Source organism: Varanus komodoensis, unplaced genomic scaffold (assembly GCF_004798865.1).
Source record: "Varanus komodoensis strain SLA01 unplaced genomic scaffold, ASM479886v1 scaffold41, whole genome shotgun sequence".
NCBI lineage: Eukaryota > Metazoa > Chordata > Lepidosauria > Squamata > Varanidae > Varanus > Varanus komodoensis.
This window is the reverse complement of record NW_025335954.1, coordinates 2,083,171-2,108,311: the sequence shown is the minus strand read 5'-3', so window position 1 is coordinate 2,108,311 and position 25,141 is coordinate 2,083,171. Positions and strand designations below refer to the sequence as shown.

General features: G+C 46.4%; 1 protein-coding gene across 2 annotated transcripts in view; it reads right to left on the bottom strand.

The window, feature by feature from the left end:
* The window catches only part of AGAP2 (ArfGAP with GTPase domain, ankyrin repeat and PH domain 2), a 137,343-nt gene that overhangs the window by 71,009 nt on the left and 41,193 nt on the right, over positions 1-25,141 (bottom strand). Inside the window, exon 1 of one of the 2 annotated variants that reach the window (XM_044443276.1) lies at positions 12,447-14,157. The exons of the other annotated variant lie outside the window; for it this stretch is intronic. Coding sequence (XP_044299211.1) covers positions 12,447-14,157 — 1,711 coding nt within the window. Of the gene's footprint in view, positions 1-12,446; positions 14,158-25,141 lie in introns of those variants that run through there. 2 annotated transcript variants of the gene reach the window in all.

The window sequence follows — 25,141 nt, the reverse complement described above, 5'->3', positions numbered from 1 at the left end:
TGCTATAAGCCGCCTAGGAAGGCCTCAGCAGTTATAGGCGGCCTATAAATACATGTATACATAAAAAATAAATAAATTTCAGCCTGTGAAATGTGAACTAGCTTCAAGATCATGACCACTCTAAGGCAGAGGGAAACCTTGCTCACTGGTAATCGGTACAGAGAAAGGTGGGGAAACAGCTGGGTGAACAGAAAAGCAGAGCTTCCAGGAAGGCATGGTAGAATGGTTATTCCACCCAGTGCAAAACTAGGGCTTCATCAGCATATATCTTTAAGCCATTCATAGCATTCCTTTCAGGCTGATTCCACGTACTTAAGTGTGCATACATTTAAAATGAGTGGATTAACACGGCTTTGCATGGGCTGTTAGTTGAATACCGAGAAGCCTTTGTGGCAGCTGGACATATCCTGTCCAGTCAGTTTGAGTGAAGGAGCATCCACTGGCACTCTTAGGCACGGCCCCTGCCATGGTGGCCAAGTAGGGGCTGCCAACCAGCAATTGGGAAGACCAACTGTACATCTCTGTCCCTCCAGCTTCATCCTGTTCTGACTGGAAAGCTATATGCCAATTACAGATGTCTGGCCACCTAGTGACCAAAGACAGTACTACAGGCTTCAAATATATGGGTACATTCGCATTTACCAAAACTAATACGTTCTTAAAATAAAACAACCCTGAGCTGTACATATGAGGGTCCCCTGAGTATATATACCAATTCCAGGTGTCTACATTTCATGGTCTTTCTCCCACAACACAAACAGACATCTGTTACAGTTTATTGTTACAATTAGCTTTAAAATATCTGGCCAGCTAGCAGCCCTCCTGACTCAGTGTGGTCCAATCCTGTCTGCCTGCCCACCCAGTGCTTCATAACCTCTCATCACAAAGCCTTCCTCCCATCTTAATCCTCCCCCACATCACTCAACAGCCTTGGCACGTGCTTTGCTTTCCATTGATTTCCAGCTGCCAGCTGTGTGATTGATGTGCTCCAAGGAATCAGATTAGCTATATGCATCCTCCCACATCCACAGGAGAATGCCAACCAATTGTACTTGGATTTGAACTCTGCCAAGGGGTTGCTGTATTTCTTCCCCATCTTGTAAACCAAGAGGTCAGGTGGGACCCAAGATAGCAAATTACAAAATGGCTTAGCTGGCTCTGTGCCTGCCTGCCACTCATGCTAATAGCAAGCAGGAGAGGGGACCAACATGGGTTTGGACCTGCAAAAACATGAGAAGAGAGAGGTAAGGAGATGCCGCCAATCCCTGACCATCTCCCATGTGCCCCATGGATTTCTGGGAAGCTTCCCATTGCTGGCCTGCTCTATAATCTTCATAATGTAGATATCTCATGCATTGGCTATACAAAGATAATTGGGCCTCACAGGCTCCTTCACAGGCAAGGTAAAATGAAACTGCTGGGGCACTGCTGAGAGAGGCAGGAAACCAAGGTTTAGTGCACACATGGACCACAGCACTTTCGAAGAGATGCTTGGAAAAGGATCCTTTGCAGCTCTCTCTCTCTCTCTCTCTCAAAGCAACGATACCACCTGCCTCATTACAGCAGCTGGCACGAAGCAAGTGACAGCTCTTATGGGACAGAAGAACATTGAAGTGGAGGCATTTCCAGGCAGAATCATTTCAGAAAGGAGGATTTGCCCAAAGCAGCTGGGAACAAAGAGGTGAGAAATGGGAGAGCACGGCCTTAGATAGTGGGTCGAGGGATATACAATTTTAATTTCTAAAATTTGTCCTTTCATTTATATCCTACCTTTCCCCCTTCTTTCAAGGAACCCAAGGCTGCTTACATGGTACGCCTCCTCTTCATTTTCATCCTCCCAAAAACCCTTTGAGGTAGGTTATGCCAGGAGTCAGTGACTGGTCCAAAGGCACCCTGGGATTTTCATGGCCATGTGGGCACTGGAACTGAGATCATGATTAATCTCGATCTGACATTCAAGCCATTAGATCACAATAGCTCTTGTGTAATAACATTTTTAAGAGCAATCTTATGCCTGCTAAGGCAGAAAAAGTCCCACAACTCCAATCTCTCTCTCTCTCGCTCGCTCGCTCTCTCTCTTCAGGAGAGGCTTTGCCAGTGAAGCACTGGCAAAAAAGCTACTGGGGCTTTTCACTGAACCACATTTGGGGGCCTCACAGTGCTCTGATCCATGCTTTCATCACCTAGCAGCAGAGCTGCAAAGATATAACCTAACCAATGAAGAGTGCCTAGCCTTAATCTCAAACTACATTATAGTATGTGTGATTTTTCTTTTCTGATCTTTCATGGTGAATAAATACCAGTATTTTAAACATTCACCACCAACGGAAAACCTGGGCTGCTTTTAGTGTCTAGAATATGCAATAGAATAATACAAATAAAGAATACCTCTGGGTATGTGCAGAATGCCTTTCTCTCACCAATGAATGAACTGAAACAATCCCAACTCAATTAAAAAAAAACCCTTTAAAAAAACAATGCTGCAGTGTCCCAATAATATTTCCCTTTCTTTCCCCCCTATAAATTCTCATCCACAATTCCAGTTTTCAAACCACTGTTTGTTTGTTTTAAATTGGAGCAGGTATTTTTGGAACACAGTTTCCCCCTGAGAAATTCTCTGGCTGGCCGCAGCCATGGCTGCTTAGCTTCACAGGTCAAGATACCTACCCTGTGGTTGTGCTGCACTGGGCTGTACTACAATTCACCCACTTGGCATCCCATAATGGCCATAAAAATGTCCACAGGCAGAATACAAAATGCATCTCTTTTGAAACTGCAGCTGGTATGCTTCTCATAAATGATGCCGTTCTCCCTGTGTGTGTGGCGAACCGCAGGCCCCCTCGCAAGCATCTCCCTCCACTCTGTGGCACTCTGAATGCGGAGTGCATCACCGTTCAGAACCAACCCAAGACTTTAATGGGGGGGGGTTATTTGATATTCACTCTGCAATTACAGGATGTGAATATTGCATCTTTTACTCAATTATCCCCTGGTGAAGCAAATACAAGCAAGAATATATGTCTGCCTACAGACTTCCTTTCATTAACTTTTTTTTTGCTTCAACTCTAGAAGCACACATCTTTAACAAAATCAAACATCCCAACCAAGCAAATCTGAATCCTGCAAGATATGATAAAGCAAGCCAATGTGCCTTTTTTTTCTTTTTTCTTGTCTTGTCTTTTTTTTTTTTTTTTTTTTTTTGGACAATTATTTTGCTTATGCTAGTTCTGGGAGAGGGAGAGATGTACGTAGTCCATTGACTCCCCGCCAGAGTCAGCACAGAAGCCAGACTGTAGCATTCACACACAAGGGCTTTCTGGCTGTGTCCCAAGCATTTGTTTCCAGGCGCACAGCATTTTGCCATCCAAGGTAAAGGACAAGAAGCCACTACCCCTTTTCAGGTACTGCAGCTAGAAAGTCAGCTGAACCATTTCCCAGTGCTAGCAGCCAGGCAGCATCTTCCGGGCTGCAAGAGGCTACCCTGGGGGAGCACAGGGCAGGCTGCAGGGCTCACACCGCTCTGCCCTCTCGCGGCTCATCGTCACTCTCTGCCCCAGCCAGCTCAGGCAGCTGTCTCTCTCTGCCTAATGGTAGGGCTGGCGGTGGCTATTTCATTACTTATAATGAGCAAGCTTCCATCCTGACTTCTAAAATTTGTTTATCTGGATTGCCAGCTGAGCCACACTCTTGGTTTGGATCCAACAGTTGTCCACATATTGTCAAGCCCATCTTTTATAGCTATAAAGACTAGGCACTTTAAAAATGCTAAGATTCTAAAGCTGCCGAGCTCTGCAGCCCATATCCCATTTACTGTGGGTATTTTTCAGAGACTGCACAGAGTTGTAGTATATGCACTGCCCTGACAAACTGCACCAATGCTATTTGATCTAATACACTAATGAAACTGTCAAATAAATGTGGCTGGACTGTGGAGTTCACAAACTCCATTGAGCAGGAGCAATGATTTGCTGGAGACTACTATTCTTTATCGGGGGTGGGCCAAAGCTTTGCTACAGTTCAAGAATATGGTCTACACAGAAGAAGTCCCACTTTTCATCCTTGACATCTCATTTAAAGGATCCCAGGTTGCAGAGACCTGGTGGGAAAGATCCTTGCTCGGTCCCTTGCAGGCTGGATGAGATAATGGCTTGCAGAAGGCAGTCTCATATCAGGTAGGAAAAGCTGCCACACAGATCCTCATGTGTTAAATTCTTAAGCACTAAAAAGTATCAAGGATGAGAGCACTGGCAAACACCTCCTGCGCATCTCCTCACCAGAGAACTAGAACTAGTTGCAGCTCCTGTTGTGGATACACTTGCCAGCAAATTCAGGTGTGCCTCTGGGTCAGGCATGAAGTGACCCACAGGCATGTGATGCACCACTGGAGCAGGTATCTGCAAGGGGTAAGCAGCATGGCTCTGCAGCTCTGCAATCACCGAAACTGCGGGCTACAGAAAGGGCTGTTGCAGGAGTTCAAGTCTTCAACAAAAGGCAGGACAGTCTCAGGCATCATGCCTGCTCCCCAGATTTACCCCCATAACCCCGGCCACAGAATGCCAAAAGCAAGAGGCCACGCAGCAAGAGCACTGCAAAACAGACAGCTCCAGAATCCTCAAGGCAAAGAGTGGACCATATCTAAGGAAAGAACTTTCTGGGTGGACAAAGTCTTTCAGCACCTTAATGACAAAGCAAAAAGCACAAAAGTTTCTGCAGCGATGTGTATGTGTCTGAGGTGCCACAAGACTGCTGCTTTATCTGGGCAAGGGTTTGTGAGGACAGACTGACTCTGGGAACCCATTCATGGATGACCAGTAATCTCAGCATCTTTGCAACGTTGCCTTCATCTATTTAAAAATCTCTACGAGTATCTAGGAGCAAGAATTTTGATGTATCCTGTGTCTGGACACCACTGGATTCATGAATTCCCACAATAGAAGCTGTGGATTTGGAGATAAATCTTCCTGGCCTCCGTCTCAAACAGTTCATCATTTACAATTGGTGGGCTAGAATTCTATCTTGGCTTTATGTTCCATTTTTAAAATTGACATGATTACTCAAAACATTATAACCCTTTATTTATAACACACTAGAAGTCTTTGATGCAGGAAGCGTATGTCATTCCTGCCCAACTTACAGGCCTAAACGACCACACCTTGCAGCTGAATGCACAGTTATGTCCTGTTGCCACCACACACACTTCTGATCTATACGCACGCAATCATTCTTTAGCTGCATCAAGCAGAGAATAAAATGAGTCAGTGTGGAAAATGCAAGGACTGCCATCTCTTGAAATGCTGACATCACAAAATTGACATAGGCTAGTTCTTTGGCAGAGAACATGAAGCTGATTGCAGGGGGAAGCATTTTGCCCTGCCACACTGAAATGCTCTGGTTGCTGGAAGATGCCCTAGTTGCTTGCCAGTACATTATTTTTGTTGCCCCAATTCTCCATACTTCCAGTTTGGCAAGGCAGAACATCCCAGGGCCCAGGTCAGTTGCTGTTCCTGTTCTACCTTCATCCCACATCTATTTCCCAGTCATTAGGCATTCGTATGCTAAGATGGCTAATAAAGAGTAAATGCAAATCAAAAACTTACTTTGGATTTTTGCAGAGTGAATTGCCATGCTGTTCCCACTACTGATGGACATTTTATGCATCACTCACCTTAACAGTTTGTAGTGTTTTGCAGAATTACAAAGAGACCTTCAAATTCAGTCACTTAGGGCCATGCAAAAGTACACTGAAAGCATTTCCATCAAGATGAATAATACTAAAGATCACTTAGTTGACCCTAAATCCCTTGCACTTTGTCTAATAATGAGAATCATAATTAAAAATTGGATTCATTCCTTAAAATCTGGAGGTGCAAAAGCAAGGCTGCTTCTAAGACAAGCTGTGTGCATTGCTAGTCTGGTGGGTGTTGTAACCTGTGCCTTCAGAAGTTATAGTTGCTATGACATCACACTGCATTAGAATTATTTCCATTGGTTTCTAGAAAAAGACTTTGCTTCTATAGGTCCAACAGTACAACAGCCACACCAAGGGTAAAATTTGAGCAAGAGGCTTTTGCTGCTCTCACGTCCTGCTTGTGTTTTCCACAGGTTGGCCACTGTGTGAACAGATGCTGGATTGGATTGATCCTCAGTGTGATCTAGCAGGATGCTTCTTATGTTCCTAAGTTGCATGCAAATACATACTTTCACTGCAAACCAAACATAAGATTCCAGTTCCATTGAGGAACACAAAGCCAACTTCTGAGCAAAGATACACATGATTTGGATGTTCAATAACTGGTCCTTCATACAGGGAACTCTAGAAATTGCAGTTCTGCAAGAGCACAGAACTGCAGGTCTCTGGGGCTCTCAGCACTCTCACCCAGTTCCTAGAAACTGCAATTTCCTAGTTTCCTTGGGGAAACCGATGACAACTGATGTGGAAAATGAGCACGGGTGTTAAGTACAGGGATATGCTTTTTTCAGACTACCATGGTAAATGACAAAACTGTAAAAGTGGAAACTGAAATGTACTCAAAAGGACGAACATTCATAATGGGGGCAGGCTACATGTAGCCCTTCAGATATCTTGGCCAACATCAGTTCCTATTGCTGGCTGTGCTGGCTAGAATTGAGGGAGGGGTAGGCCAAAATACCTGAAAAGCCACAAGTTGTCCATTCATTTTAAAAAGATGGCTATTTCTTGGTTACTGAAACTTTGCATACTTCAGCTTTGTTATTGTTAGTCGCAAAATCGTGTCCAACCCATCACAACCGCATGGACAACATTCCTCCAGGCCTTCCTGTCCTCCACCATCCCCTGGAGTCCACTCAAGCTCACACCAACTGCTTCAGTGACTCCATCTAGCCACCTCATTCTCTGCCATCCCCTTCTTCTTTTGCCATCTATTGTACCCAGCATTAGGCTCTTCTTCAGGGACTCCCTCCTTCTCATTAGGTGGCCAAAGTATTTGAGTTTCATCTTCAGGATCTGGCCTTCTAAAGAGCAGTCAGGGTTGATCTCCTCTAGGACTGACCGGTTTGATCGCCTTGCGGTCCAAGGGACTCACAGGAGTCTCCGCCAGCACCACAATTCAAAGGCCTCAGTTCTTCGGCACTCAGCCTTCCTTATGGTCCAACTTTCACAGCCATATACTTCAGCTACACAGCAGATATTGTTTCAATAAAAATGACCCCCTTGCTATTATATATTCCCCAGTTCCTTGGAACCACGACACAGTGCAAAAGCTATCTAATGTACTGCTATGAAACGTGGAACTTCCCCCATCATGGTACCAAACAGGTATTCCATCTGCAAGTCATTACTTTTGCAGGAGTTCTCAAGCATTTTGGGTCAGTGAGCACATCTTGAGTGTTTGCGGATGCACTTACAAAATGGCTGCCATTGGTGTGGAGAGGGGCTGTCCATTCATAAAATGACTACCGTAGTAGTCATTAACATTGGTCGCAAGCCACAAGCCATTTCTTAAAAGGCAAAATGATGATTCTGGCTATGACTAATTATATCCCATCCTTTTTTCCTTGCAAGCAACTCAAGACAGCTTACACACTTCTCCTCCTCCTCTCAATATTATCCTCACAACAACAGCAACAACTCTGTGAGGCAGGTTAGGCTGAGATTCTGTGACTGGCCCAACTGATAAAACCAAAAGAAAATCAACATGCCCTAGAACTTGAGCAAAAGGCCGAGGTGTTTTGTGTCCTGGGCTCCAAGACACAAAGCCACTATTTGAACCCAAAATAGAGGTAGTGCTGAGATCATCACTTCATGTTGCAACATGCCAGCCTCACATGTTATGTTTAATTAAAAAGAATTCTTAAATAAACTATGAATTAGGAAGGACAGAGGGTCTGATGAGCTCCATGAGAGACTCCAAATCTGACACACACATGCACCACAAAAGGCTAGGCATATCCACAGTCAATAGTAAAAACAAAGTACTCATGGAGCATCTTAAAAGTTAAGTTTACAGTGGCATACATTTTTGTGCATGTTATCTGATGAAGCTCACAAATGCTTAGGTACGAGCATACTGTGAAGGTTCTGCTGTTTTTACAGAGAGATCAGTACTTAAGAATCATGCCAATGTGAGTTAAAGTTTCAAAAACGCGGGCGTGAGGAAACAGCGAGGCTGGCACTATTCAGTTGTATCCCTACTCCTGCCCTTGGCTTTCTAGATGACCTTCAAGAAGCTCAAGGCAGGGTTTGAGGCTGTGAGCTGAGTCTGTGCCTCAGTTTCTCCGTGAATAATGAAGACAGCCCACATGAGCTAAGAAGAGGGATGTGTAGTCACTGGCCAGTGCTTGCCACCAGTTATGCGATCCCAATACAAAATATGCTACACCCAGTTCACTGTCAGCAGCTCATTGACCTCAAGGGAGTCTGTGTCTGGAACAAGTAACTACAAAAATAATATATTTCAAAAGCAGCTCAAAAATTGTGGCATTTCCTTAAAAGGTGTCTTCCTTCCAGATATTTAAGCTTGACATTAGCTTGAATTTCCTGGGATTGTTCTGGCTACCCTTCCCCAGCACTTTCTTAATGGAATGATGAAGCCAAGAATGGCCATTAGGAAAACACTGTAGACACACTTGCTTGCTCTCTATTCAAGTCTTGTGACAGGTGGGTTCAATTTTTAATAAATCAGAAGAAAACACATAGCCCTAGTCTAGAGCTGCACTCCCTAGATCTCCAGGGGCTCCAGATGGTGGGTTCCTCTTACTTACTGCCCCAGCACTAAACCAGAAATGTGGGCATTCATGAGAAAGGCAATTCCCAGCCTGCCATCCAAGCAGAAAACTAGTGGCACAAGACAAACGGCCCCTGCCGATCTGGGGTCCATCCCCTTCCACATGCCAGCTACACAGAGAATACCATAGCAGCTGCAACACACATGTGTACGGAAAAATATTTTTAAGGTATGTGTGATTATATAATGATGCTATCTGGGGCACTGACCATTTGACAGGCCCGCTACGACAGGCCCCATAGCTTGCCCTGCAAAGAGAGACTAAAAATGAGGGGTAGTTGAGCTGATTCATATTGACAAACCAGTTCCAGGTTTCCATCTACTAGGAGCAAGTCTTCTGGAAAGCTGACGGGTCTTTCTGAATTGTCCCTTCAAGACAAGATCACTCCAAAATACCTTGCATTTATGAAAGGGAACTCCAAATGGTTGCTGAGAAAATTCACATCCATCTGGCCACTGTGAAGGCTGCAGCTAAGCTCAGAGGAAACAGGCATTCTAGACAGAGTGGGTAGCAGACAACACCCGCAGCCTTGCTAACAAAAAGTGCTGGCACTGCATCCCTGAGAGTATATGAAAGGCATTTCTGGGCACTTTGAAAGCCTGGGCACTAGGAATGGCAGTTTTCTGGACTTGGGGAAGCTCACCACAACAAAAGTACAAAAGCCTGTGAGATAATATCATCTCCCTCTCAGCTGAAATCCACCAAGGCTCCACTCCACCAACCCAGCCAGCTGAGCTTCCCCAAGAGAATCCAGGAATGGCATTTTGGTGAAGGTACAGAGACTTCTTAGCCCGCTTCACAGAATGGCAGCTGTCAGGGCTCCTGCAAGAAGGGCAGGCTATTCAATCAATTTTATTTAGAGTGGATATATACTTCTGGAGCAGCATACTAAACTTTTTCTTCTTTCCAGAGACCTCCCAGGTTCAAGGTCAATTGTCCCTCCCTCTCTCTTCCGCCTCTTCTCCTAACTGCCAGAAGCTTTTGTACTGTCAAGGAAAGGTGAACACAAAAATACGATCCTGTAGGAGGAGGTTTGGTGTTCTTCACGATGCCATGTTGAATTGCAGGGGCGTCCCACACAACTGGCTCAGTGGGAACAAGGGCTTGCCAAAGCTGATCAGAGGGGGGCAGTAATTCCTGCTTACTAAAATACACCCTTTAATCTTACATTCCACTGCAATTAGCCTCTCACTTCAGAGAGCAATTAGAAGAGCAGCCCCTCTGGCTAGAAGGTCTCCCAGGCCGCCCACAACAGGAACACTTCAAAAGCAGAAGGAAAACCAGACCTTGTTAGGGTGGTGAGCCACCTAACTAATTACAGTGTTTAAGAGAATCAGGGAATGTGGACAGTCTAAACAATGGAGCCTCACCCAATTTATTACAATTTTTCAATCATCAGTTGATGGAGATGAATTATTTGTTGTTGTGAACCTGGTTATTCCCAAAGTGTTTTTTTAAACCAACATTGTACAACCAAGGGAAATGACACATTTGTTTATGCAAACATGCCTTTTATTTCCTGCATTTCTTATTTTCCTCCCACTTGAAACTGAATCATATTTCCATTTTCACAGGATCACCCAAGGAACATAGAAAACCACCTTGTATAGCAATCTATGTAGCCCGATGTTGTCCAGATTCAGACAACAAAATAACCAGTAGACAACCCATGAAGGGAACCCATAGATTTTAACTGAGTTGGTTGTGATTTACAAATTATGGTGGCTGGGGTTCAGACATCACAATAACCTACATTTCAACAATAAGCCACAAATCAATGACAACCAACACTTGTCCCATAATCAGCCCTTGAGTATAGGTTAGCATGTTGCCTGAACCCTGTCATTATCCATTATGATTGGCAGCAGCTCTCTAAGATCTCAGACAGGGAAAGGCCTTTCCTATCACCTGCTACCTCATTGGACTAACTGACAATGGCGGGGACTCATCCTGAGACCTTGTGCACACAAAGCATTTTTTTTTCTATGACTGAGGTGTGGTCACTTCACTAAAGAAATGGAAGTACAGCAGGAAGGAATGGAGCTGAAAGAGCTGTGCAAAGAAGAAACTTCTACAATGAAGAGTTCTACTGACATATAGTAGAAACTGTGTATCCATGGGGACTAGAAACATGTTTTTCAAAAAGAAAAGGACAGATACACATGCTACCAAGATTCTCAGGTCTTCAGACTCTATAACCTGAATCAAATCCTACAAGGACTCAAAAGTCTGTAAACTCATACAAAGCAGTTTCTATTACCCAGCCCCACATAGCAATCCACTCCCATTAATATCTATATGGCACAATGTCTGGATCTTTAAAAACCCTTCCCATTAAATACTTATTGCCCGTTAAATTTACTTGGATGCCAATCATTGTTGCCTGGTAGAAGAGAGTAAAAATTGGTACCCTGTCCACATCCGCTGCCAAATCCACTGTCAGTATCTCCACTTAAGCCTCTTCTCTCTAGGACTCTAGGCAACCACGCCACGCGTGCGCACTCCCTTCACCCCACCTGCCTCTTATGCCACACTCATGAAGCAACCTGTAAAATCAGCACACTTCTTGTTCCGCACAATGAACAAGAGAAGCATTTGCTGCAGAGAGAGATCACATTCCTGTTCTGTGCTTGGTGCTTCCACCCTGGCAGGCTCCCTGGCAGTTTGATGTTGCAGAGGATTGCGGAGATGCCCTTCTTAATGAATCCCGGTGTTGGTATCACAGCCTTTCCAATAGAAGAGCGTATCCTCGATACCCCAAATAATCACTAGCATCGTCACCACACTGGGGGTAGGCTTACCCCAAAATGTATAATGAGGCAACAACAAGAGAGAAGACTGGAAAGAAAGCTGCCAGCGGCTAACGCTGGCTCAGATAAATGGAGCCTTGTGATTTTGCTTCTGAGATGACAAGCCCTTCTCCCACAGCAGTTCTAAGCCAACTCCAGGACTGAACCTAAGGTGACCCCTGTTATATTTGACCTGTTGAACACAGATCAGCTCCACGTGGAAAGCCTAGCTGGAGAAAGCATCCTTCTATTAGCCCGCAGACATCCAAAGCAGTATCATTACAATCTCTTTCCCTCATAGGAGGCACCAAGGTCATCTGAATCTATCCCCCCCTCCCCCCACCACCACTGCAAGCTACTTCAGTTCCTGCAGCACACATCTGGGACCAAGAGATTTCTCCTCACCTCAAAAGATGCCTTCATGGTTTGACTAGACACATATGCATTGGTGACCATCCTCTACCATCACCTCGGCAACAAAGCCAGGCACTCCTTTCCAGAGAAACCGCAGGCATACCCTCACAAGTATACCTGCCAGTGGTCTCAAAGCCTTCATCCCACTCACTATAATACTAATGATGCTTCTGGTGTGAAATCCGCAGAAGATGAGAGAAGACGCTGATCGGAGGCCACACAAAAGAATCAGCAGCAGCGCTGGGACAAGAATCGTGGGAGTTTTCATGCCTGGACCCCCCTGCCTGAGACATTTAGCAGCAGAAACCACATTAAGATTTACATAAGAACGCTCTAAAGCGAGTTCCTTGGGCCCAGTAGCCCACCAACACAATAGCAGAAACACCTTGAATCCTCAAGCCCTTCCACATCCAACCTTTGGCCCACCCGCCCCTTGCATTCATGGAGAGATCAAGCTCGGCGGGACAGCGTACTTACTGGGTAGCTCTCCCTTGGCCAGCTCAACGCTAAGCAGCTCCTTATGGCTGAGGCTCCAGCCCGGTCCAGGGTGAGTGGGGGTGGATGCCGGGCTCTTAGTGAAGATGCCACTGATGAACTTGAGCATTTTACGGTCACGGGTAGAAGACCGGCCACCCTCCCGGCCTCTCTTCAGCCCTACTGCTGCCTCCGAGGAGCAGGAGCCAGACGAGGCCAGGCTGGCCGGTCCATGGTTGAGGTCACTGTTATCCAGTGTCTTACTTTTGTTTTTATGAGGGGACAGTTTTGCCCTGGACCCCCCTCTGGGGACTGTTTCCCCACTCCCCTTGACTGTAACTTTCATGCGGGCCTTCACCTCACTCTCCGGCCATGATAGACGGTTGGGGGTGCCCCCCTTGTGGACTCCCTTGCTGGCCTTCGGCTCAGCACCCACCTTGGCCCCACTGGTGGTCACTGTTTTGAAAGGCTTGTTCGTGGCCAAGCGAAGACGGCGGCTGCCAGCTGCTGGGTGAGGAGAAGAGGCACCTGAGTGGGAGAAGGAAGAGCCGCCGACCCGGCCCATGCTGATCTCTGTGGCCGCAGGCTCAGGGCCCCCCCAGCTAGCATGGCTGACCAACATCCGGCGTCCCGGTGCTGCAGCACTGGACGAGCAGCTGGCAGTGGTTGGTGGTGGCGGCAGTGGAAAGTCATCTCCTGGCACCCCCAAGGTTTCCTTCAGTTCAGCCTTGGGGAGGACTGGAGCCACTTCTGGCTTCGGCGGCACAGTGGGAAAGGCCGGAACCAAAATGGCTTTAGGCTTTGGGGCTACCGCTGGAGCTGCTGGAACCACAGTCACCGCAGGCTTGGGGGTCGGCACGGTCGAAACAGAGGGAACAGCAGCCTCAGGTTTGGGAGCAATAGGTGGAAAGGCAGCCATTAAAGGAGGCTCAGGTTTCGGGGGGATTGTTGGGGCTATGGAGGGAACCACCGGCTCAGGTCTGGGAGGTGGTGCTGGGGCTCCACAGGACCCAGGCTGCTTGAGAGGCCCAACAGATTCAGGCTTGGGGGCCAGAGGTGGGGCGATGAAGGAGGCAGTAGGCTCAGACTTGGAGGCTGAAGCTGTCTCGGGTCTGGGGGGCACAGCAGGTGCAACAGGCAGCACCAGAGGCTCAGGTTTTGGGGGCACAACTGGAGCAAATGAGGGCCCCAGCACTTCAGGCTTCGGCGCAATGGGCGGCGCTTCTGGGCTTATGGTGGCTTTGGGCTTTGGGGCAGCCACAGTCCCAATCTTCGGGTCCCAAGGGCTGCCTTGGCCACTTCCAGTTGGAGAAGTCCACAGGGAGCTGGCTCGCCCAGTGCCATCTGGGGACGGAGAGGGGCCGGGTGTCCCTGGACTGCTCGGAGACAGCTGCAGCAGGTAATCCGGAGTGCTAGCACTGCTAGTGCTGATCCAGAGTGCATCTTGCCGGTGAAAGATCCGCTCTTGCCTCTTGAGCTTGGCTGCCTCCTCGGCTTCCTTACGGCCCTTCACCCCGGTGGCATGGTCTGCAACTGGTGAGGCCAAAGGGCTAAAGGCTTGGACTTGGCCACCGCCTCGACTGTCGGGCTGGGGGGCTCCATCGCCTGCTCCCACCTTCTCGTCCTCTTGCTGCTGCTGGACAGATTCGAGCTTGACGAGGGTCAGGGAGATCAGGTAGGTAGTCCTGCGCTGCAGGGTAGCTCCTCTGCTCATGAGTGCCGGGGGGAACGGACGGCAGCACCCGCACTGCTAGCCAGCATCTGCCAAACATTCCCCCCTCGCTGCTGCCACTGCCGCCACCCCCTCTGGACAGCACTGGATACCAGCTGCCAGCCGGAGCCCCCTAATGCCCGCCCTGCTCTGTCCATGCACAAAGGGCAGCTCTAGACGAATGCTGCAGCAGCCCGGACATCTCCTTGTGGCTGGTCAGCTCTTCAAGGCAGTCCCGGGAAGCTAGGGAGGTGGAGAGCTTACCTGCTCCTCTACAGACCAGCTGCTGGCATGAAGGTGAGCATCTTCCAAGCAACCACCTGCCACCCGAGGAAGAGGCGGCGGCGGCGGCAGAGGCGGCAAGAGAAGATGGGTACAGGGGGCTCGGTGGTCCCTTAGAAGAGGAAATCAAAGCCCGTGCCAAAGCATAGAGGCAGGCAAGTCCTCCGAGAAGCCAGTAAAAGGTAGGGTGGCAGAGGGCGAGATCGCTGTTCCCATGCAGACAAGCTGGAGCGTGGAAGGAAAAGGAGGGGGGAGTGGGAGGGGGAAAGAAAAAAGGGGGGGAATCACAGCTTCGTTGCAAGCAGCAGCTCCCTTTTTGTGGTGTTGCCGCAACCTCGGGAGCCCCTCGGAGCAGACCTCATCGTCCTGGCAAGGTGCCAGGGTCTCTCACGCTCCCTCGCCAGGTCTCGTCCTTCGCAGTCCTCCTACGGTACATCCTTTACTCGACAAGTCCTCTTGCTCCGGCTCGCCGAAACCCGCTGAGGAGGAGGCCAGATCTTTCCGCTCCCCCACCTCTCCTCCGCTGCTGTCGCAGCAGCAGCAGCAGCAATGCCCCCCTCCCCACTTTCGTTTCCTCCTGGTGGCTTCTACCTTTTAATACATGGGGGTGGGGTGGGCGGTGCGGTTATTCGCACGCGTTTTATGCACTGCTGCCAGCTCGGGAGAAAGCCGCGACAAGCAGAAATGCGGAAATCAAGGTGGAGGGAGGGTGTGCGGGAGCGTGGAGATCACAAAACGCAAAGCCATCTCGGCGCCGGCGGCGGCGGCAAAGCAGCCCTTCGAGAAACAGAAGCTCTCGGTGTGCCACAATCGCCTGCTGTATCCTACCAACCCGAATTATAGGAAGGGAAGATGGGGGAAAGCGGGGGAAGTGATCCTCAGAGTTATCACATTGAAAATGCACAAGCCAAGAAGTGGAGGCTTTCTGCCAGGGCACGTGGAAATCCCGGACCGGATCGCACGGAATCTCCGCCCGCACACCAGACCTTAGCGACGCTCGGAGCCTTTCTCAGCACTTCATCAGTCACCGCGTTGGGCGGGCCTTTCTCAAGACAGGGCATGTCTCAACCTCACACACGCCCTTCCGGCGCTGCCCCCCCCCCCCCGGAGACAGGCCCGGGGCTAAATTAGTACGCGCAGATTGGCCTCTTTGGTTCGCCCGGTGGACAAGGTCATCTGGACAATCAGCTGCGAACAGCTGGGAAGCCCCAACATCTGGAGGTTTAGCGGATGATGCGGCTAATGTGCTCAAATCCCCACCTGCTCCGGGATTATCAGGGTAATTAGGGAAGGGAAGCCTGTTAGGCCGGCTGCATGTGGAGCTACAGGTGGCTGCAGTTACCTTAAGGAGCCTGCCTGAATTGTTTCACCCCCACATCCCTCTACCGGCTGCTCCTCCCATCCCTTTCCACTCGCCTATGGCTCAGCCAAGTGGGAGGGATTGCAGTGCATGCTTTTGGTTGCATAGTATTAAATTCTTTTTAGCAGTGCATCTATTTAATGGCTCCATAAAGGAAGCCACAGCCAGGAGTTTACAAGAGCTGAAGAGGACTGTCACAGAGAGGACATTTTGGAGGGCTTTGGTTCATAGGGTTGCCATAAGTCAGAGACAACTTGACAGCACATAAAAACAACTGTTTAATGGCAACCAATGTTTAATGTTGCAAAGAGGAACTTTGCTCATCGAAAGACTACAATTTGGATCCACTGGGATGGCAGAGTTGCAGCAATTGGTCATTTCTGGCATAGTGGCCAGGTTTGGGAATGCTCTAGCATAATCTTGAACATGCATCAACGTCACAGCTCAGCACTGACCCTGAAATGCTAATTGAACCACAGCATATTTGAGACACAGTCTCAGCACAGGTGGAGACAGGTGCAAAATGTTACTATGTCAAGAAAGGCAGTGACAAAAACCACCTCCTCATTTCTGTGCCAAGTGAATGAATGCTAAATACCCAAATCCAGGAACAAAAGTGAATCAAGTTATCCTAGCAAAGTTGTGAGGAGTGAAGGTAAATGACAGCAGTAACACAGAACAGATGATTCTTAGGCAGATGAAGAAAGTTTTGCAGGGGGAAAATACAATTTCAAGGGGATGGCCTTAATGGATGCATAATTGTATATTCTGTCATTTGGAGGAACTACCATTTTCTAGTTCAAAACCATGACTCTATATATTTACTCATCAGCACACAGTGAAAAGGGGGTAGAAATATGCTCTTTCACCATTGTTAACTGTTCTAAAAAGGTGTTATGTGCTAACTTAAAGGTGTTATGTATCTTGACTATGGTCCTTAACAGGCTGTTTAGAGTACAGATGGAAATTTGCAGGGAAGTGTGGGGAAGAAAGCAATGGGGAGCAGAGTATTACATAGGGTATGTGAAAATAGGAGCAGATAACAAATAGGGACATCCTGTGTTGTATAGTTCCAGGAGTAAAAGAGTAGCACAGACGTGGTGCAAAGGCAAAAATCATAGATGGTACAGTTATACTACACTAGTGCTCTCATTTCTGGGCCTAGTTCAAATTGCTGGTTTTGAACATGAAGGGATTCACAGGATGGGACCAGGATATCTGGACTACTGCTGTCTTCCACATGTCCATACATGAAGAACTTCAGAAGAGGCCTTTCTCTGAATAACCTTTGCCTTCTGAAGTGCTGTTGGGCCAACTTTCTAAAAGTCAGCACTGAATTATGGAATGTTCCCCAGAGGGATTCCTCTGGCACTTTTGATGACCAGGTCTTTTAATCCAATCTGTTTTGCCTCTGGTGCTGTCTTTAAATTTGCTTTTAGTATGCTGTTGGCAGGATTTAGTTGTTTTTCTTGTATTTTAGTTTACTGTCAGTTGCCTTGGGAATTTGTTCGAAGCGTAGGGTAGAAATTCCTCAAATAAATATCTGATCGTTTTGGGCAGGAACATTTGCTGTGTCCAAAAGGGAAAATGAGTGCTTGTAAAGTGCCACTTGTAGATCAGAAACAATTGTTCTTGGCTCCCCAGCCAGAGGCTTGGTTCAATGTGTCCCAGATGAATGGAGTGCTTCCCTAGTATTCCCTATGCTTTCAGAATAAACTCTAGGCAGGCATCCGTGCAAACCCTCACCTCTGCATTGAGACATGTGAACCTCCCCCTCACCTCCCCTTTTGAATATGCTGGTCCAGCCAGTATTCCAGAGTTGCCAGAAAAAGGACCAATGAATACGAATTGTGCCAAAATATCTGCACCATTGAAAATGATTCATATTCAGAAAGCACCAAGCACACACTATGCCTGCTGCTTCCTTTCAAAAGTGCTGAGGGCGCAATTCTAGCCAACTGTACTTCCATCACAGGCACATAGTCTGTAATCACCACAATTCTCTCCCTGGGTAGCAGACAACCATACTGTGCCAGTAGGAAGGCACCCATACACTCGGTTACGCTACCACCGCAGAATTCATGCAGAAGCAACACACATGATGCATAGTTTAGATGGAGTTGCAGAACTCTCATCGTACCCCAGCCTCCTTTTACTTCAGCATGTGTGTTGGAGTAGCTTAGCTGTAGAATCTGTACCATCACAGGCCAGTGGACATTGTAAAATGTGTGTGAGCACCTTGCACAAGGTCAGAAGGTGTGTTAACCCCAAGTTCCCTTGGTCACATCTGTATGAATATGCATCTATTGTGCATTAAGCTTTGTAACCATCTTGTATCAGGTCAAAGGATTGTGTTTGTTAGTAATCTTACTGTATCCTAGAACTGTTCTAAAATGTAAAAAGTACCTTTCAGAAAACATTGCTTTCCTTTATTTCTGAATGCACATCAAAAAGATTCTCACCTATTCTATGCCTTCCTTGTGAACTGTTTGAGCATTTCTCTTAAAATCTCTCACCTAGTGATCATAGCAATATTAATTATATAAACATCGCTGCTAAATTGTAATTTTCCTCTTCTAGTACAAACTGAATTGTATAAAAATACCCATTGCAATTGAAGACATCAAAAATGTTTGGAGACCGTTTCTCTCTACCATTATAGGAATTCTTCCTTTAATAAGGAAAGAATCCTTACCAACTCAAGGGTTTCACCTTCCCCTGCCTTGTACCCTCATGGCAAGGGAAAGGTACAAGGCAGCTATGTACAAGCTATGTGCTAGACTATAGCTTCCAGAATCCACCCCATGGCTGGGATGGCTTTACAGAGGGATCTAGCCATGGTAGTGGGACAGTGGGAGCATCATGTAGTGTGCTTCCTAATTTCCATTGCTGATAAACAACATGCCCTAGTCTAAACTTTTAGAGCAGAGGCGGGCTACTTGTGATCCTCAAAATGTTTTAGCCTATACATCTCATCCGCAATTCCCAGCATAGCCAAAGGTGAGGGTGGATGGGAGTTGCGGGCCAAAACATCTGGAAGGCCATAAGCTGTCTCCTGCTCGAAGTGATGCCGCAACAGTTCTAATGCAAAGGACTCTTCAGTCCTTTTAAAGGTGTAGAAACATTAGGATGGTGCTTTTAGAAAATCATCATCTCATCGATTTAGAATTTCTCAAAAGCTTTGCATGATGCAAACATAAAAAATCATAATGCATGCTAGACGTAGCTACTTCAGCCCTAATTGAGGCCTGCTTTAGGAGCATAACACTGCAAGGGGAAAGGCACCAAAGTAAAGACTGGGCCAGGCCAAAAATCATGCCTCGACAACCTCTCTCAGCATGGTGATGACTTGCATGCCCCTAACAGGGCAAAACTGCTGCCTCAAGTACAGGGAGGGAAAAAGTGTCACCTGGTGCCATTTCCCTTTGTGTCAGTCTCTCACGAGCCATAGAAGGACTTTGCCCTTTCAGGCCAGGCCCACTTCTTCCACCCATGACAGACAACGCTGCTCAGTTCCATTGCATCTGTGAAAGTCAGCCTCCTGATACCGAACGCCTCACGGGTTTTGCTGGTCCTTGGTGTCCAAGTCTAGATCTAGATATTGTACTTTTTGGCAATCTAAGGCAAACCAGCCAGCACAGTTACTCTGAGGCAACAGATTGTTCAGTATGAAGCAGACTGTGACTAGCATTCAGAACTCTTAATGTTTTACTAGAGGCCAGATTTTTACAAGCACTTGGTGTGCTAACTGGAGCCATCTGAAAATCCAGCCTGTAGATTATCGATGGAGCTATAAAACATAAGATCAGAACTCCAATTCTTATTTTAAATCTTGGTTAGGAGTGAATGAGTGAAAAAAGAAAGAGTGAACTAAACTTCAAAGAGCTCTCTGCCAATCGTACTTTATCTTGGACATTTCTGTCATGTCAATCCTTGTCAAATCTGGCTGCTTCTTTCTGTGTCAGAGGATCTAACCAAAATATGTCTCAGAATGTTAAAAAAAATTGGTGCATTTTGTTGTTATAGCAACTAAGCTCCGAAAAGGTAGGAAAACAGTAGAAATAATTAAACTAAGCAGTGAAATCAATGTTACCAGGAACAGTAAAATGTACCTTCCTTTGCATCAGTAGGGAACACTGATTTCTGAGATTCCACCAAAGCAAGACCACTTTGTAAAAATAGAGCACCTCACTCAAATGAAATGGGTTGAATTTACACAGGTTAGAGACTTAGTTTCATTCCATCTATCATTCTGTCGACAGGTAGTTTCTGACATGCAGGATGTAGGACCCACAGATTCCAAAAGTGGAAAGGAGTAAGTTTATAAGAGAATTGAACTCCACTAACTCCAAGAAGCAAGAGTTGACTGATTCAGTGAGAATCTGTCCCAGTAACTCTGTAGAACAAGGCTAATTTACACTATCTTGCTTTCTTAGGTCCATTTGAGAGAGACAACAAATGGGGTATTTGCCTTGCTGACTTCCATGGCAAAAAGCTGCATATGATGCTACTGCTTTCAGAATTAAATTTCAGCCCTTCTTCATTCTCACCTGGTCAGCCATTTTATTTTGCTGGGGGGCTGGGTACAGTTGTCAAACAACCACAGCAGGCACATCCAGTAAATACATCTGGGTAGCTGGCATTGTGAGGGGCTAAAAAGTGCAGCTCCCAGAAGAACATGGAATGAAAGTGAGGGAAGAAGTCCTGGGTTCATCCTGAGCAGGGTATCCATAGGGCTACGGCACTTACTTTATTGTTACCATTAGTGCAACACTGAATTTCTTCCAGTATAGATGATGATTGATTATACCGCACTTAAATAGACTAAGTGTTTTATACAGAATTTTAAAACGCAAGTCGCCTCTGTCTCACAAGACAAGAGGGGAAAGACGGCACGAAAGGGAGATGGAAAGGGAAATCTGGCTGTTAGCCATTTTTATACTGGGCTTTCTAAATGCAGCCAAATACCACTGATGAAAGAGGAACTTAATTTCAAAAGAATCATGCCTTAATGCAGACGCTGCAGACCTACAGGAAAATAAGTGACAGCCCCTGAGGCTTAGGGTGCTTCTGGATAGCTCTGTGTACTACCAGTCAAAAGATAATGTGCAGCTCTCCTGTCTTTCCCTCCTTATGGGGTTTGTCTTCAGAAGGGGGGTTGCATTAAGAAGAAAATACAGTCAAAGTAGCAATAAAATACAGGAACACTATAAATGGAACATTATCATATCTGGATCCTCCACCATCACCTTACAGGTAAAATGTTGTGTCTGAAGCAGGGGTACTACACAATGAAGCTACTTTTTCACACAACTATTTCTGGATGGTATTTACTAATTACCTGTTGAACTAATATGGCATAGACCTAAAGCCTAAACTACTCATTACGTGTATAGCATGCACCTGATTATTATTATTTATTTATTTTACCTGAGTGTTAGTGTCCAGGACTCCAATTGGAATCAGGACCACAGAACCATGGAACACGGCCAGAGAATTAAACCATTCCCCCTCCCAAATTTGACCCTACACAGGAGCCCAAATCTTTTTTTCAGTGATGGGGTCACTTAAGCTAACACATCTTCTGGTTCCAAGGGAATCCTGGGAACTACAGTTCTGTGAGAATGGGCTAATGATTTCTAACAGCCCCTTTATTAAAAAACAAAAACAAAAGAAAGGTTCTTTGGGGGTAGCCATGATGGTTACACAGTGGTGCAGGGATACTCCATAGGTATCATGGGGGAGACATAAGTGGCTGTGACATTCTGATAGATGTAGTCTGTATAATTGAAGACATATGTCCTCCTCACATTTACTGCCAACAGGGAGCCCTGTGGCTAATGAGGCAGGCTAAAAATCAAATAAATATGGGTAGTGCTGGGTACCAAAAAGATCTGGGGCTCAGGCCCACAGGACAAAAGTGCAAAACATTGCATATGCTAATTTACATATTTTCTAAAGTCTCTGCGTGTGCCTGCCTGCCTTTAAAGGACCCTGTCTCCTAAAGTAACCCCATTTATAAAAAGGGATGCAGTAAGAAAGGAGAGGAGGGCATCTGATTCCAGAAGAAAGCTCAGGGAGAAAGACTCAATAGTGGGGCAACAGGGAGTAGAACACATAGGGGGAAAGCCAGTGAATTCAGGGGGATCAGAGGCAACAGAGATCATCAGGGCCCCTGGACTTTTATTTCAGGAAATGCCCATGGACAGCAGAGTGGTGAAGATTTGGGGCTCCAGCCTTCCCATGCCACCCATTAACATTATGGGTGTTATGTTACCCATACCAAACATTGAATAAAATACCAGTCTGCCCGTGGTGTTTACAAGAGCTGAGCAGGGCTGTCAAGGACCAGACATTCTGGAAGGCATTCATTCATAGGGTCATCATAAGTAAGAGAACTTGACAGCACGTAACAGCAACTACCCATCACGAATTAACTGCCATGTAAAAAAATAAATATGCCTTGGGAGTGGATGCAGGTGGGCACCTTGACCCTGCTGGTCTCTGATTAAAAGCAAAGGTGATGCTCCTTTGGAGCACCTCAACCAGCAGCTTCCAGACAAGGCTTTCTAGCATCATCATCCTACCCCATTCACAGAAATGCACGAGAAATCCAGCTATTGTGGTCTTCCACTTCTGACCCTCCTTTGTTTGCATATCCTTTCATCTGTCCTTAATGCAAAATACCAATTTAGGAGAAAAAAGATGGAATCGCTGCACAGTGCATTCCGATCACGAGTTCTCCATGGAAGCACTGTCAGCCCTCCTCTGCTATTTATATTGCAATTTCCAAACAGCTTCTCCTCTGACCTGGCCTAAGTAGGCTGTGTCATGAACAAGCAGATCCCACTGATGGTGCCTATCAAGGATAGAGCTAGCTGTCAGTGCCCACTGAAGAAACACAATTTAACAATTAGAAGTAGGATCTCCAACATGATGTCCATGGCTACAATTGTGCTTGTACCTTTTACACAATCACCAGGCTTGTCCTTGTAGCAAGGGCTAAAATTTCAAATTAGTGCTTGTGCGAGTTACTCTTCTTTTAGTCTCATCAGCATATTTTCTACTTTGCAGCTGACCATGCCTGCCATTTTAGGAATGGGCAAGCCTACCCAATGGCAGTAATTTTGCAAGAATGCCCATAACAATCTCTTAAGAATCTAGAAGTACCTACTAATCCAAAAGGTTTTGCAGGCCATGAAAACAAATAGTTAGAAAACCCCACTATCTTCCCACAAGTTTGCTGTATATACTACCTTAACTCAGCATTAGTTCCCACCCCTCTAGAAAATGTGCATTATAGTAAATACCCAACATTACTGTGGAAAGCGTAATAAATGTTGCAACACACTTGGTGTTTGCAAAGCATATATAATATATATCCATCAAGTTCTCACAAGAAGGATCCTAGCATTTTTTGAGCTTATCACTTCATGGCAAGGCATCACAGAACAAACACTGCAGCTCAAAATGTGCATTAATTTGAAATTGCAGCCCACACTGCAAGCCAGAAGGGACAACTGTCATGTTTTTGTCTCAGAGCCTTATTAGGGAATACCTTTTGCTGGATGGCAGGTGTGCTCTGCAAGCTTAGAAGCCTGAGCATCCAAGCAGCTCATGCAGACCCACAAAGGCTCACAGCAAAATTCTAGCAGCTCGCCCTGATCCAGCTGCTCTCATTTGTTGCTTCAATGCCAGTGCCAGCTGGGAGGGGTTGCCTGACAGAGGCATCCTCCGGATCCTGCAGGCTGTCCTGGCACCGGCACTCAGCTCCACAGCTGAACCCGGAGGCTGTTGGGCTTTTTCAAAGCAGTTCTTTGTTTCGGGGGAACCATTCGTATCAGCAAGCAGTGTGGGGGAAGTGGCAGCTTTATTGCCCAATCTACCGCATCACTGTGAAATTGAACTATGCAGTCTTAAGCTAGTTTAGTTGTACTCAGATCAGTGGGTTAAAAGCTCATGTTTCGGCTTAATGGGGCTAAGCAGCGTTCACACCCTGGAACTTTATATTAATTACTATTAAGGCTTAATAGGAGCCAGGTTCAGCTCAAGAAACTGTTCTTAATTCTAGGACTCAAACCTAAAACAAAAAGCAGTATGAAAAGAACGTCTAAATTAGTGCAGAACACAGTCCTCTCACCAAGAATTTGGGGTCAATGGGGGTGATTTCCAAAGAGCTTCTACATGTCCTCGGCGTGCATGTGCACAAGCACAAGTGCACATACACACCTCTGCTAAGAACTACCCGCTAATACTGTGCTTGCACAGTCGGTGCTTCTCTGCTTCACCTTTAGGTATGCATTTTATTGCATTCTTTAACAACACTTACCAACTGCAGTTCTGTCAGCCAGTTAAAGATGTTAAAGGTAATTAATCTGTGTGTGAACAGGGAGAAGCCTGGTGGCTCTGACGATTTTCAGAAAGCTTCAGAGAACAGCTGCATAGGGCAGGAGGGCAGATTTTACCAGGGATGACATGCTATGGAAACACTCTTTGGTCCTTGAGATATTCTGCTTGTACTCCATAACAGTCATTACTTGTAATAACTATGGCATTTGAGCATGTAAACTCTTCTCCTGAACAAAGTTAACAGCACTTATGGTTTAACCCATTATTACTTTCAAAATTCTCCTTTGCCCGCATCTGGAAAGCAGATTTTCAACATTCCAAATTTTGGGGATATTTGTAGTGCAGATCACAAAAGCCTCGCTCCCCACTCCCACCCCCAAATCCTCAATCTTTGAAATGCTTTCATAGGTATAACTACTGGCCTTGCCGAGTTAGCATATGCTTGCCAAGGAGCTGCCCCTAATCCTTGCCTAGACATCTTTTCCCAGCAGGAGTTCCCAGAACTGTCTTTGCTGTAGACTGCAAGGGAAGAGTTGAATGTGTTGGGGGAGGACAGAGAGAGCATGCAGGCAATGGCTAGCATTCCTTTCTGTGGCTTTTGCCCAGAACTGGGGCCCGCTTGTGACTTTTCAGCTGTTCTGTGGCAACACAGGTTCCTAAACCTGGCCGTGCCACAGAACATCTTTTTTAACCATAGAGAACAGGATGTGTGAAGCAGCGCTTCGGCTCCATGAGAGCAACTGACTTGCTTGGCTCGCTCCCTATGCAGTTCTGGGCAAACAATTCACATCTTTGAGTGCGCCAAGAAATAGGTCTCAATAGCAAGTTCTGGAAAATCGTTGAGACATGGGATGGTGGGACCTGTAGGTGGCATGTACTGATCCTGAACTGTCTCTGTGCAGATACAAAATCAGTATCTCACACACAAGCACAAAACCCACATAACTGTACCAAAATGGTTGGACGGAACAGCCTTTACGCCAATCACAGGTTCAC